The following is a 13,883-nucleotide window of genomic DNA, read 5'->3' as shown; positions in this document are numbered from 1 at the left end:
TATAACAACACATAAGCTAACAAAGCTAGCCACATGAAACGGAGGCAGAGGAAGGTTTCAGTTTCATGATGATGATGATACAGGTTATTTGAGGACAGTAGGGGAAAACCCCAGGTTTGCCCTGTTGTGTTTCATTCAGTTCTTTTTTTAAAAGAAGAAAATGACATCTTATTACAAAATGTTGGGCTCATTTGATGAGGATGTTTTCTATGGAAGATCCAATACCCAAGGAAAATTCCATCACAGGTATTTCTATTATAACAAAAATATCTCCCCATTAAATCTCTTTTTGTCTCCCTGGAGATGGTAAGTAAGTTCAGTATGACTATGTCATAGAAATAGTACCCTGGAGTTATTTTGACAATCAAATTTGTGTGTATCCCTTCCAAAGATCTAATTTTATTATGCTGAATCCATGAAGCCCTCTTACAAAATGATATTCTTTAGATGGATATGCACATTGTGTACTGGAGTACTTTTAGTGTAACAACCTTCATATCTAGCCCAAACTATGAAAATATCTCCACAAATGACATAAAGATATGTTTGGCCATTACAAATGAACTTGTTGACCTCTTACAAATCATGAAATGAAAACACAAAGCATTCTATCGGAATAAAAATGATTTTAGCTGTCACCAGTCACCATAGGAATGTGAGATGGTTTTGGAAAAAGGAAACACCAGAAATTGTGCAATTATGGTTGGATAATGAAGCAATGCGAGGTTCCACTTACATTTTCAGTTTTCCACCAGGGTGAGACCAGAAGCGACGAAGAGAGAAATGGGGAAGTGGGGTCAATTGTTTTCTATAGATGGATGAAACCAGGTAGAGAGAGGCTATGTGAAACTGCTGGTTTCCTGTCTTCTTTGCTGAAATAAACCACTGAGTTGGTTCATCTGCATGCTTGTTCCTGTGTAAGGTTTACTGCAACACTAATGCATTTTTCACAGATATTTCTCAGTAGTTTCAGCCACGGTCAGAAAACATTACAAGTTTTGGATTTAGGTGTAAATTAATTCTGTATTTGATGAATAGTAAAGTGATGTATGGCTATAGACTTTGTCTTTTGCATGCATTGAATTTTGTGTACATCTGCTTCAATAAAGTTGAATTTAAAGTTGAGCAGGATGTTGTTGGTTTACTACAACATTACTCAAGATATGAAAGTCTTTAGGCCATGTTTTATTGACACCTCTTTGTATTTCCGAAATACTCTTGTGATTTATTATTTGTGAAAGGAATAGGAGAGAAGGACATACGTTACTTACACTCTTTAAAACTCATCTAAAGAGTGTAAATAACTGATGTTCTTCTCAACACAAAATCCTTGTAACAGGTAGCCTATTTCGTAACTGATAGTAACAAACGCCTATAGACTGATAGACAAGTCATAACTTCTGTGTGTTTCTCAACAATAAAGGACATGATCTCTCTCCATCTTGTTTTTAACATATATTAAATATTTTCATGCTGCTTAGTAATAAAATGAAATATAATAAACATATCCACCATCGACTATTCTGTTTGCTGTTAAAAGTACCTGATGCTGGGATAAAAGGGAACAAAAATGATGCAGGTGAGTTGCACGTCATGGCAGGCCTTGTTTTCCATTTCCTGTTATGTGCACCCCCCCACTTAACTTTTACTAGGAAAGTGTCACATGCATGAAACTTCCTCCACTTATCAGAATCAGTCAGAATTTATTGTCACAAACCACCATATACCCAATACTGAACACCATCACAATAAACAACAAATTTTTTTGAATGGTGTGTTTATTGAAAAGAAGATAGAAATAAATGTATTATCAATATAAATATTCTAACAACATAAAAATAAATAATGAGTAAATAATAAATGAAATACTGTGAAAAAAAGCATGGAAACAAACCTTCGCCAAGGCCCACAATGTAAAGAAAAAGTTGAAAAAGGTGAAAAATAAAATCCTGGATGCTGACACAAGTAGCTACTTTTGTCTTCTTGTCTGGTGATTTATTTGCAATTGTGCTCCACTTTTATTTTCCTGTTGTCTATTATTGCATTTAAAGTCTGTATTGTAGTTGGCCTGTTGTCAATAAAGCATTGTAAAAAAAAGTAAATAAATAAACGTGAAGAAGAAGAATGCTCGACCACAGCGACACAGCAGAGTAACTGTAAATGGCAGGTGACCGTTTTTGCATCTGATAAAGATAATTGAATTGAATTTCTTGTTCTGTTATTGTAATGTGGAGCTGTTGTAGTTTGGTTAGCTAACCGTTTTTAGCATTAAGGGCTAATCAGCTATTGTTAGCGCCCTGTGTCAGTGCACCGTTAGCTCCCGAGCTAACACTTCTGTTTACACGTACTAGCTGGATTTCTCTGGCACATATTTAGCTGTTCTGCCGATCTGTACTATGGAGTTTCCATTTGATGTTAATCAATTATTCTCCGAGAGGATCTCCGTCTTGGACCACAACCTTGTTGCAGGCTGCAAATCAGCTGGAAGGTAAGTTAAAGGATTCCGGGTGTCCTTTGTTCATTGTTACAGTTCACATGTGAGCATACAAAGTTAGCATATTTGTTCTTCTGAACACACCAGGGTACTGGAAACAGTATTCGGACCCCTATCCACGGATCAGGTCATTTTTAAGGAATTACTTGATGGTGTGTTTGCCCCATGAAGTGCAGTGGGTACAGTCAGCTGAACACACACACTCACACTATGTTGGACACACTGTGAAATCACTAGTGGCCCAATAGTCTAAACATTATGACTCCCTTGAATGAAATCTGTTTTCAGTGAAAAGATAGGGGCTATAATCACTTTTTGGCAGGCCAAAAAATGCCCATTTAAAGGTGTTGCAGAGTGCGGAAATAACTAGTTAGCCTGGAATCTATAGAAAATAACTTTTTTGAATGAAACTGAACAATCAGAACAGAGTTAATAAACTGCTTATAAGGCTGCTTTACGGGTACTTTAAATTGTGGAAAGAACTTGTTGGAAAAAGTACAACTTAACTTAAAGGTGAGTAATAAAAGGCACAATCAACTGCACAACACTGAGAGTAAATGAAAATGTACTAGCCACTTATCACCACTTATTAACACTACGCATCCAGAGGCCCACAGCATCCAGAGGCCCACAGCATCCAGAGGCCCACAGCATCCAGAGGCCCACAGCATCCAGAGGCCCACAGCATCCAGAGGCCCACAGCATCCAGAGGCCCACAGCATCCAGAGGCCCATTAAATCACAACATTCACAACCACTAGAAATGACCCAAAGACCTGAGTCCAAGAACCCCCAGGCACGCTCAAGCTGCCCCACCTCCCAATATCAGACGCCCCAGGACCCTTCCTGGACACCAGGCCACACACCAACCCACATTTGTCCCCCTACATCAGGACCCAGACCTCAGCGACCATCAGCGCAGTCCCCCCAGTGATCCCACCCAGTGATCCCACCCACAGGCCACCAAAGCCCTGGACTAAGCCGGTCACGTAGCTCACCTCCAAACCTAGTGTTCTGTCTGTGTGACGCTGAGAGGAACAGACCACAGAAAACCATTGAGCCGGCTTCAACGGGCCGTGCGTCAGCTTCTGGTGGAACACTGGAGCAGACGTATGGGGAGATGGTGTCCCCAAACAGACAACGAGACCCACTCCTTCTGTTTGACTCTGTCAGGAGGGGCAGCTGGAGCAAAGACAAGTCTTTAACTCCATTCTTTTCTTCTGTGCTGTTGAACTTGTAGGGCAGATCTTCAGGCCCACATAGCTACAGTTATTGATGAACTTGGAAGAGCCTCGGCAAAGGTGGGTCTGTGTGGGTGTGGGAGCATGTTGATGTGTTTTTAAGATATGGTTTGCATGTTTAACAGTTTTAATGCTCTTTCTCCTCCAGGCGCAGCAGCTCCCAGCAGCCATAACCAGTGCTTCCAAACTGCAGTCCCAGAAGCATCAGCTCTACCTGCTGAAGGCTGGAGAGAGCAGCGGGTACATCTCATTATGCACACACATTTCCCACAGTTTGTCTGCTAAAGACTGAGCTGGTTCGTCGTACTGAGTTCCCAAAGCAGGCGCTGTACGGCTGAGACTTGCATGGCACATGGCAGCCGCTTAGCTCAAACTGCCCAAATGGAAAACTAGGTCGTACACTTTGTTGACTCCTCCCCTTCAAAGCACATTCTGTCCCTCGTTTGTCTTCCCTGCAGAGGACGTGAGGTCGTTGTGGGATTTCTGAAGGTCGGCTACAAAAAGTTATTTCTGCTTGTGAGTTAATGATTTCCTTTAGTGCTCTCCTTATTGGTGCTTTCTTTCCACATGCTTCACTGATTCCGTGTCTCTGTGAACGGCTTTTTTTCCAGGACCGACATGGTGTGCACGTAGAGGCGGAGCCACTGTGTGTTTTGGATTTCTACGTTGCAGAAAACCTGCAGCGATATGGCCACGGACTGGAGCTTTTTGATTTCATGTTGCAGGTGAAGTTCTTGTGATTAAAAACTCCACTTAAGCTGTGAGCGTCCCACAGACACACAGGGGGCTGGTTCTACAGCCTTTCTCCCACTGTGAGATATTCACAGTGGGAGAAAGGCTAAAGTTGTTGTGAGTTTTTCTGTGGACCATAAACAGGCATGGTGTTTCAGAGCCATGCAGACATAAAGTGGCCTTTCAATGAATTTTTCCCCCCATTAATCTACACCCCATAATGACAATGGGAAAACTGGATTTTAGAATATTTTGTAAATTTGCTAAAAAGAGAAAACGAGTATTATTAATTAAATGTATTCAGCCCCTTTGCAATAACACTTGACATTAAGCTCCAGAAACTCGACTCTTTTTGGATACAATCCAATAATCTTTAATTTTCTCTCAAGCTCGGTCAGGTTGGATGGGGAGCCCCGGTCGGGTTGGATGGGCAGCCCCGGTCGGGTTGGATGGGGAGCCCCGGTCGGGTTGGATGGGGAGCCCCGGTCGGGTTGGATGGGGAGCCCCGGTCGGGTTGGATGGGCAGCCCCGGTTGGGTTGGATGGGGAGCCCCGGTCACGTTGGATGGGCAGCCCCGGTCGGGTTGGATGGGGAGCCCCGGTCACGTTGGATGGGCAGCCCCGGTCGGGTTGGATGGGCAGCCCCGGTCGGGTTGGATGGGCAGCCCCGGTCGGGTTGGATGGGTAGCCCCGGTCGCGTTGGATGCGGAGCCCCGGTCGGGTTGGATGGGCAGCCCCGGTCGGGTTGGATGGGGAGCCCCGGTCGGGTTGGATGGGTAGCCCCGGTCGGGTTGGATGGGGAGCCCCGGTCGGGTTGGATGGGGAGCCCCGGTCGGGTTGGATGGGCAGCCCCGTCGGGTTGGATGGGGAGCCCCGGTCACGTTGGATGGGGAGCCCCGGTCGGGTTGGATGGGGAGCCCCGGTCACGTTGGATGGGCAGCCCCGGTCGGGTTGGATGGGCAGCCCCGGTCGGGTTGGATGGGCAGCCCCGGTCGGGTTGGATGGGTAGCCCCGGTCGCGTTGGATGCGGAGCCCCGGTCGGGTTGGATGGGCAGCCCCGGTCGGGTTGGATGGGGAGCCCCGGTCGGGTTGGATGGGGAGCCCCGGTCGGGTTGGATGGGGAGCCCCGGTCACGTTGGATGGGCAGCCCCGGTCGGGTTGGATGGGGAGCCCCGGTCACGTTGGATGGGGAGCCCCGGTCGGGTTGGATGGGGAGCCCCGGTCGGGTTGGATGGGGAGCCCCGGTCACGTTGGATGGGCAGCCCCGGTCGGGTTGGATGGGGAGCCCCGGTCACGTTGGATGGGGAGCCCCGGTCGGGTTGGATGGGGAGCCCCGGTCACGTTGGATGGGCAGCCCCGGTCGGGTTGGATGGGCAGCCCCGGTCGGGTTGGATGGGTAGCCCCGGTCGCGTTGGATGCGGAGCCCCGGTCGGGTTGGATGGGCAGCCCCGGTCGGGTTGGATGGGCAGCCCCGGTCGGGTTGGATGGGCAGCCCCGGTCGGGTTGGATGGGGAGCCCCGGTCGGGTTGGATGGGGAGCCCCGGTCACGTTGGATGGGCAGCCCCGGTCGGGTTGGATGGGGAGCCCCGGTCGGGTTGGATGGGCAGCCCCGGTCGGGTTGGATGGGCAGCCCCGGTCGGGTTGGATGGGTAGCCCCGGTCGCGTTGGATGGGCAGCCCCGGTCGGGTTGGATGGGCAGGCCCGGTCGGGTTGGATGGGCAGCCCCGGTCGGGTTGGATGGGCAGCCCCGGTCGGGTTGGATGGGCAGCCCCGGTGGATGGCAATTTCTAGGTCTCGCCAGAGATGTTCAATAGGGTAAAAGTCAGGGCTCTGGCTGGGCCACTGGAAGAGAAGCACACTGTTGTCCCGGCTTCGTGTATCAGGTCTTTGTCATGCTGGATCGGGAACCTTCGGCCCAGTTTGAGATCCTGAACGCTGTGGAACAGGTTTTCATTGAGGATATCGCTGTGCTCCATTCAGCTTTCTCTCATCCCTGAGCAGTCTCCCAGTTCATGCTGCTGAAAACACCCCCACAGCATGATGCTCCCACCACCATACTTCACTGTTGGGATGGTTTTGGGCAGATAATAAGCGGTATCTGGTTTCCTCCAGACATTCTGTTTAGAATTGATTCAGATCAGATTCAGAGGGCCGGAGGATTTTTTTTTGGACGGGCATGATGGCGCCGGTGTGCTTACCTGGCCGCCTGCTGCTCCTACAATGTTGTGTGTTTTTGGTGTTCATAACCCTTATCAGTACACAGTTCAGGTCTCTGCTGGTGTATGATCGCCAATTTCTTTTAGATCTTCGACATAATGTCAGTTCTTTGGGTGCGTTTGAGCATGGTGGGCAGAAAACTGTGCCCCCGCTACTGGCGGGGATTCCGACTCACCTGTATCGGGCCTTGGCCCTACCCTCTCGGCGGAAGCGTCTCCGCCGCGGCGGTCGGCTGGTGAAACTTAAAGTCTGGCTGGCAGGATCTTCGACCATTTCCCGAACAGGACTTGGATTAATCCACCCTTTTGTTGTGCCACGCCGTTTCCTGGATCCAATAGATCCCTGCCTTGTACCTGTCACCGGATCGTTCGAGGGATTCCAGCCCCGCCGCCGCGGCCCTCCTCGGCTTTCCCACCGTGGAGTGAACCTTCAGTTCCTGAAGACGCTGCCACGGTCTTGCGGATCCGCCGAACCACAGCCCCCGAAGCCCGCCAGGATCGGCCTGGTGAACGCCAGATCACTGGCAAACAAAACGTTTATTCTGAGGGATTTCTTCCACTCTCGTGGCCTGGATTTTCTCTGCGTGACAGAGACTTGGATCGTTGCCGGTGAGTGCAGCCCTCTGGTCGAACTTCTACCGGCTGGCTGTTCTTATTTTAACTCCCCGCGGATGTCGGGCCGTGGAGGAGGAACGGCGACTGTTTTTAAGGATGCTTTTAAATGTAAGCAGTGCGCCGTCTCGTCCTCCTTTTCCAGTTTTGAGGCAAATTTCTTTGAGATGGATCGTTCTGATCCGGTGCTGTGTGCCGTCATCTACCGGCCCCCCAAATACAATAAGGACTTTTTAAATGACTTCTCTGGTCTGCTGGCTGAAATTATGCCCAAGTATGACCGTGTTCTCCTTGTGGGGGATTTTAACATCCATGTCTGTTGTCCTGACAAGCCGTTGGTGAAAGACTTTTTAAGCCTCATTGACTCTTTTAATTTGGTGCAGTGTGTGGCTGGTCCCACACACGATCATGGACACACGTTAGACCTTGTCCTCTCTCATGGTTTGTCTGTGTCCAACCTGGAAATCTGTGACAATGTGTTTTCTGATCATTTGCCTGTGCTGTTTGAAGCTGCCTTTTCTCGCGCTGCAGTTAAATCTGGCGCTCCTGCTCGGAGCCGTCGGATTTTTAACCCTGTCACTGCTGGTCTGTTCTCCTCTGCTTTTAACCAGCTGTGTGTCCCCTCTGTCTCAATATCTGCAAATACGGAGGAGCTCAGTTCTCGGTTTCACTCCTCCTGTCGGACCATACTGGACTCTGTGGCGCCATTTAAAACTGTGCAGCCCAAAGCTAAATCTGAGCCCTGGTTTAATGGGATAACTCGTGCAGCTAGACAGGAGTGCCGAAAAGCTGAACGCAGGTGGAAGAAGGACAAGCTTCAGATTTCCCACCAAATCCTAAAAGACTGTTGGCGCTGCTACCAGTGCACTGTAAAAGAGGCCAGAAGGGAATACCTTTCTGACCTTATCGACTCTAATCGTCACAACCCCCGTGTACTATTTAAAACAGTTGAATCTGTTCTTAACCCCCCCCAGCCTGGGTGCACAGAGGTATCCCCTGAAATGTGCAATAGCTTCCTGCACTTTTTTATGGACAAGGTTACTATTGCAAGGTCTCTCATCTCCACTCCTGCATCTGACCCCTCTGACCCTGCTCCTTGCTCGGCTGTGTTTGACTTGTTTGAGCCTGTGTCTCTGAAGGCCTTAGAGGATGTGGTTGGCCAGATTAAGCCATCAGGTTCTCCCTGTGACACTGTCCCGCCTCACTTTTTTAAAGAAGTCTTCCCTAGTATCGGGCAGTCGGTTCTGGACATTATTAACAGCAGTCTGTCTTCTGGTGTTGTCCCCCAAAGTTTTAAACATGCTGTGGTGCAACCCCTGCTTAAGAAACCCGGTCTTGATCCTGGTGTGCTTGACAATTTTAGACCCATCTCCAAGCTTCCTTTTATTTCAAAGATTTTGGAAAAAGTTGTTTATACTCAACTTAAATCATTCCTGGATGAGCATGATGTCCAGGAGGTCTTCCAGTCCGGCTTTAAAACGCTGCATATCACAGAGTCAGCTTTATTAAGAGTTTTTAATGACATCCTCCTGGCGAATGACTCTGGAGACTATGTGACTCTTATCCTCCTGGACTTAACTGCGGCCTTCGATACGGTGGACCACAACATTTTGGTGCTTCGGTTGCAGCACCTAGTGGGCATCTCTGGTATCGCCCTGGACTGGTTCAAGTCCTATCTGGCAGACAGAACCATGTGCGTGAGCCTTGGTGCTTCAGAGTCCCGCTCTGCTCCGCTGTCATATGGGGTTCCGCAGGGTTCAATTTTAGGGCCCCTGCTTTTTTCTCTGTACTTGCTGCCCCTGGGTTCCATCCTGAGAAAGCATGGTATCTCTTTCCATTGCTATGCTGATGACAGCCAGATCTATGTGCCCCTAAAGAAGAAAAATGCTTTCTCTCTGAAACCACTTCTGTTATGTCTTGAAGACATTAAAGTCTGGATGTCCTTAAACTTTTTAAAATTTAACGAGAAGAAGACAGAGGTGATGGTGTTTGGTCCCAGTGGCTCCTGTGAATCCCCTCCTGTTGACTTGGGCCCCTTGGTGCAATACAGGAAGCCAACACGCACGCACTTTGAGACAGTAATCCACACCTTCATCACATCACGGCTGGATTACTGCAATGCACTTTATCTTGGAGTCAGCCAGTCCTCCCTTGCACGTCTCCAGTTGGTCCAAAACGCTGCCGCTCACTTCCTAACTGGAACACCTAAGAGGGAGCACATCACTCCCATTTTAGCCTCCTTCCTCTGGCTGCCTGTGCATTTTAGAGTCCATTTTAAGATTCTTTTATTTGTTTTTAAATCTTTAAATGGACTCGCCCCGCCTTACCTCTCTGAGCTGCTCCATCCGTATGCTCCTGCCCGGTGCCTCAGGTCAGCTGATCAGCTGCTCCTGGAGGTACCGAGGGCCAAGCGGAAGCTCAGAGGAGACAGAGCCTTTTCCACTGCCGGTCCGAAACTTTGGAACGACCTCCCGTTTCACATTAGACAGGCCCCTTCACTGCCCATTTTTAAAACCCGCCTTAAGACCCATTTTTATTCCCTGGCTTTTAACCCAGCATGAGACTTTGTTTCTAGTATTGTTTTATTGTTTTTATTATTTTAATATTGTTGTTGTTTATTGTTGTTTTTACATTGTTCTTGTGTTTTAAGCCTTGTTTTATTTTGTGTTGTACAGCACTTTGTTTCAGCTACGGCTGTGTTAAAAGGCTATATAATAAAGTTGATGATGATGAAGTTGATGAGATTTATTGTTTTTATAGAATAGAATAGAACTACTTTATTCATCCCAGCTGGGAAATTGTTTTGCAGTAGCAGCGTACAGACAGTAAAAATAAGAATAAGAATAGAAATAAAATAAACTAAAAATATATGTACATCAAAGTGCAACAATGCAGTTGTGCGGTTATGCAGTTATGGTATTGAGATACCATAATGACACTTAACTATTATTGTACAGGGTGATGGCATGTGGCAGGAAAGATTTCCTGTATCCGTCCCTTGGACAGCGGAGCTGAAGCAGTCTGTGTGAGAAGGTGCTCCGCTGTCTGTCCACTGTGTGGTGGAGAGGGTGCTGTATGTTATCCATGATAGATAACAGCTTCTTCCGTGTCCTCCTCTCCACCACGGTTTCCAGTGACTCTAGTTTTTGGGTACAGAGCCGGCTTTCCTTATGATTTTATCTAGCCTGTTAGAGTCGCTGGCTCTGATGCTGCTTCCCCAACACACAGCAGCAAAGAAAATGGCTCCGGCAACAACACTGTGGTAGAAGGTCTCCAACATCCTGCTGCACACATTGAAGGATCTCAGCTTCCTTAGGAAATAAAGTCTGCTCATCCCCCTCTTGCACACAGCGTCAGTGTTGGATGCCCTGTCCAGTCTGTTGCCGATCACCACTCCCAGGTATTTGTAGTCATCCACCTCCTCCACCACCTCCCCCTTGATCTTCAGTGGCTGTGAAGGCGTCTTCTTCTTCCTCCTGAAGTCGATCACCATCTCTCTGGTCTTGCTGACGTTCAGCCTCAGGTGATTCTGCTCAGACCACTCCACAAAGTTGTCCACCAGTGTCCTGTACTCCCCCTCCTCTCCATCTCTTATACACCCGACAACAGCTGAGTCATCAGAAAACTTCTGTAGGTGACATGACTCAGAGTTGTACTGGAGATCAGTGGTGTATAAGGTAAAGAGAAAAGGAGAAAGCACGGTTCCCTGTGGAGCTCCTACGTCACTGACCACCACATCAGACAGGACACTACCCAGACGGACAGACTGTGGCTTGCCTGTCAGGTAGTCAGTAACCCAGGAGATCACTGAGTTGTGGACACCCATCCCCCGCAGCTTCTCACCCAGTAGCAGGGGCTGGATGGTGTTGAAGGCACTCGAGAAATCAAAGAATGTGATTCTCACAGTGTCTCCTCCACCATCCAGGTGCATGTGGGCTCGTTGCAGCAGGAAGATGACAGCATCATCAACTCCCAAGTGGGGCTGGTAGGCAAATTGTAGGGGGTCTAGAAACGTCCTCACCTGAGGCCTCAGCTGGGCCAGGACCAGTCTCTCCATGACCTTCATCACATGAGATGTGAGAGCGACCGGTCTGTAGTCCTCTGGGTCGGATGGCCTCGACTTCTTGGGGACAGGAACCACGTGTGACGTCTTCCACAGCAACGGGACTCTCTCCTGACTCAAGCTCAGGTTGTACAGATGTACGAGTACAGGAGACAGCTGGCTGGCACAGGTCCTCAGGATCCATGGTGTGATGCCGTCAGGGCCTGCAGCCTTCCCCTGATGTAGTCTATCCAGCTGCCTCTTAACCTGGCCTGCAGTCATGTCCGCAGTGGAGGAAGGGGAGGAGGTGAGGGGGAGGGGAGGGGAGAGGGGGGAGGGGAGAGGGGAGAGGGGAGAGGGGAGAGGGGCAAATGGAGAGGTGTCGTGCAGGAGAATGCCGGTAGGTGTGTTGAGCAACTTGGGACAGTGTGGATCTGTGGGGGGATGGGGGTGACAGGGGGGTGGCAGGAGATGAACTAAACCTGTTAAAAAACTGGTTAAACTGGTTTGCCCTGTCCAGGCTCCCTGATGTCTGCGTGTCCTTCCCCTTCATCCCAGTTATGTGTTTCATTCCAGTCCACACATCTCTCACACAGTTCTGCTCGAGTTTGGACTCCAGCTTCTTCCCGTAGTTGTCCCTGCATGTCCTCAGTGTCTCTTTGAGTTCTCGCTGCACTCTCCTCTGCTCCTCTCTGTCTCCAGACCTGAAAGCCATCTTCTTTCTGTTTAGAAGTGCCTTCAGCTCACTGGTAATCCAGGGTTTATTGTTGGAGAACCAGCGCACGGTCCGGGCTGGCGTGACGGTGTCCTCACAGAATCTGATGTAGTCTGTGATGCAGTCAGTCATATTGTCTAGGTCCTCCCCATGAGGCTCACAGAGTGCATCCCAGTCTGTTGACCCAAAGCAGTCCTGCAGTGCCTCAGCTGCCTCCTGTGTACACCTCCTCACTGTCCTGGTGCGCACAGGCTGCCTACTCACAAGAGGGACATACCTGGGAGTCATCCTGACCAAGTTGTGGTCAGACCTGCCGAGGGGGGGAAGGGCTGTGGCGCAGTATGCATCCTTGGCATTAGCATACAGGAGATCAAGCGTTTTGTTTTCCCTGGTGGGACAGTCAACATACTGCTGGAAGTTGTTTAGAGTTTTTTCTAGTGAGGCATGGTTAAAGTCCCCTGTGATGATCATGAAAGCGTCCGGGTGTTGAGTCTGAAGTTTGGCAGCGGTCGAGCTGATGACGTCACAGGCCGCCGCTGCATCAGCTGATGGGGGGATGTAAACAGAAACCATGATGGCGGACGTAAACTCCCTCGGTAAATAATACGGACGCATTCCCACAGCCAGAAGTTCAATGTCCGGGGTACAGATCAGTTCCTTCACGTTCACATGACCAGGGTTACACCACCTCTCACTCACATAAAGTGCAATCCCGCCACCCTTCTTCTTACGACTCTTGGAAAAGTCTCTGTCCCCCCGCACCAAAGAAAATCCAGGTACCTCCACGCTGTAGTCCGGAATGAGCGAGTGCAGCCAAGTTTCCGTGAAGCAGAAGATGCTGCACTCCCTGTACTCCCTCTGGGTCCTCACCAGCGCCGTGAGCTCGTCCGTCTTATTTCCCAAAGACCTCACATTCCCCACAATAACCGCTGGTACCGCTGGTTTGTGCCGTCTCCTCTTCATCCTCCGTTTAACTCCAGACCTGCAACCCCGGCGTCTCCTCCGTATCTCCTCTGGGATCACAGGCCTGTCTCCGGGCAACAGCACAGGCCCACACAGCGCAATCAGCTGTTCAAGCGTGTACACAATGCCGCTGCTCCGTTCGGCCAGGTTCTCCGTTACAAAGAGTAGAAAAAGTAACAAAAGAACGCGAAGAACAGCGACCAAACCTCGTCCAGCCATTGTGTAAAGCTTTGCTGATTGTTTGTGTTATTTCCACTGGAATTCAACTAAGTTAACAACAAAAAAAAGAACATAGATTAACAAACACGACGGGAGCTGCTTCTGCAGGCGGCCAGCTGTGCCAGCGCCACCTTTATTAACCCATCCAGGTTGGCACCTGTTGACACAAGCATGCACCCTCATAGAGACAGATGCCATCCTGGAGCGGTGGGCAGCCATTCACAGCGCCCGGGGAGCATGGGGGTGCAGTACCTTGCTCAAGGGGACCTCGGCCATGACAAGCTGTCAGTTTCACCAATCTTTTTTGAGTTATTGGACGACCCACTCTAACCCTGAGGCCTAACGATTCAATCTTGGTTTCAGCAGACCAGAGAATCTTGTTGCTTGTGGTCTGAGAGTCCTTCGGGTGCTTTCATGTGTTTTTCACGGAGGAGAGGCTTCTCTCGAGTCGCTCCTCCATAAAGCCCAGATTGGTGGAGGGCTGCAGGGATGATTGTCCCTCTGGTACTTAGTCCCATCTTCACACAGGCTCTCTGGGGCTCAGTCAGACCTCCAGGTACTTGGTTACCTCTCTCACCAAGGTCCATCTCCCTTAATTGCTTAGTTTGACCAGGTGACCAGCTCTCAGAAGAGTCCTGGTTGTACCAAACT

At 49.4% G+C, this 13,883-nt stretch overlaps 1 protein-coding gene across 5 annotated transcripts in view; it reads left to right on the top strand.

Annotated features, from left to right (window-relative positions):
* The first annotated feature begins 2,125 nt into the window (after positions 1 to 2,125).
* Positions 2,126 to 13,883, top strand: part of atat1 (alpha tubulin acetyltransferase 1) — a 37,236-nt gene continuing 25,478 nt past the window's right edge. For all 5 annotated transcript variants that reach the window (XM_075449196.1, XM_075449198.1, XM_075449199.1 and 2 more), the window contains exons 1-5: positions 2,126 to 2,488; positions 3,734 to 3,794; positions 3,883 to 3,974; positions 4,193 to 4,250; positions 4,346 to 4,459. In XM_075449196.1, the coding sequence (XP_075305311.1) occupies positions 2,397 to 2,488; positions 3,734 to 3,794; positions 3,883 to 3,974; positions 4,193 to 4,250; positions 4,346 to 4,459 (417 nt within the window). In that variant the 5' untranslated portion in view covers positions 2,126 to 2,396. The remainder of the gene's footprint in view (positions 2,489 to 3,733; positions 3,795 to 3,882; positions 3,975 to 4,192; positions 4,251 to 4,345; positions 4,460 to 13,883) is intronic.

The sequence above is a fragment of the Odontesthes bonariensis genome, chromosome 18 (genome assembly GCF_027942865.1).
Source record: "Odontesthes bonariensis isolate fOdoBon6 chromosome 18, fOdoBon6.hap1, whole genome shotgun sequence".
Classification (NCBI taxonomy): Eukaryota; Metazoa; Chordata; class Actinopteri; order Atheriniformes; family Atherinopsidae; genus Odontesthes; species Odontesthes bonariensis.
This window is presented reverse-complemented; position numbering and strand designations above follow the sequence as displayed.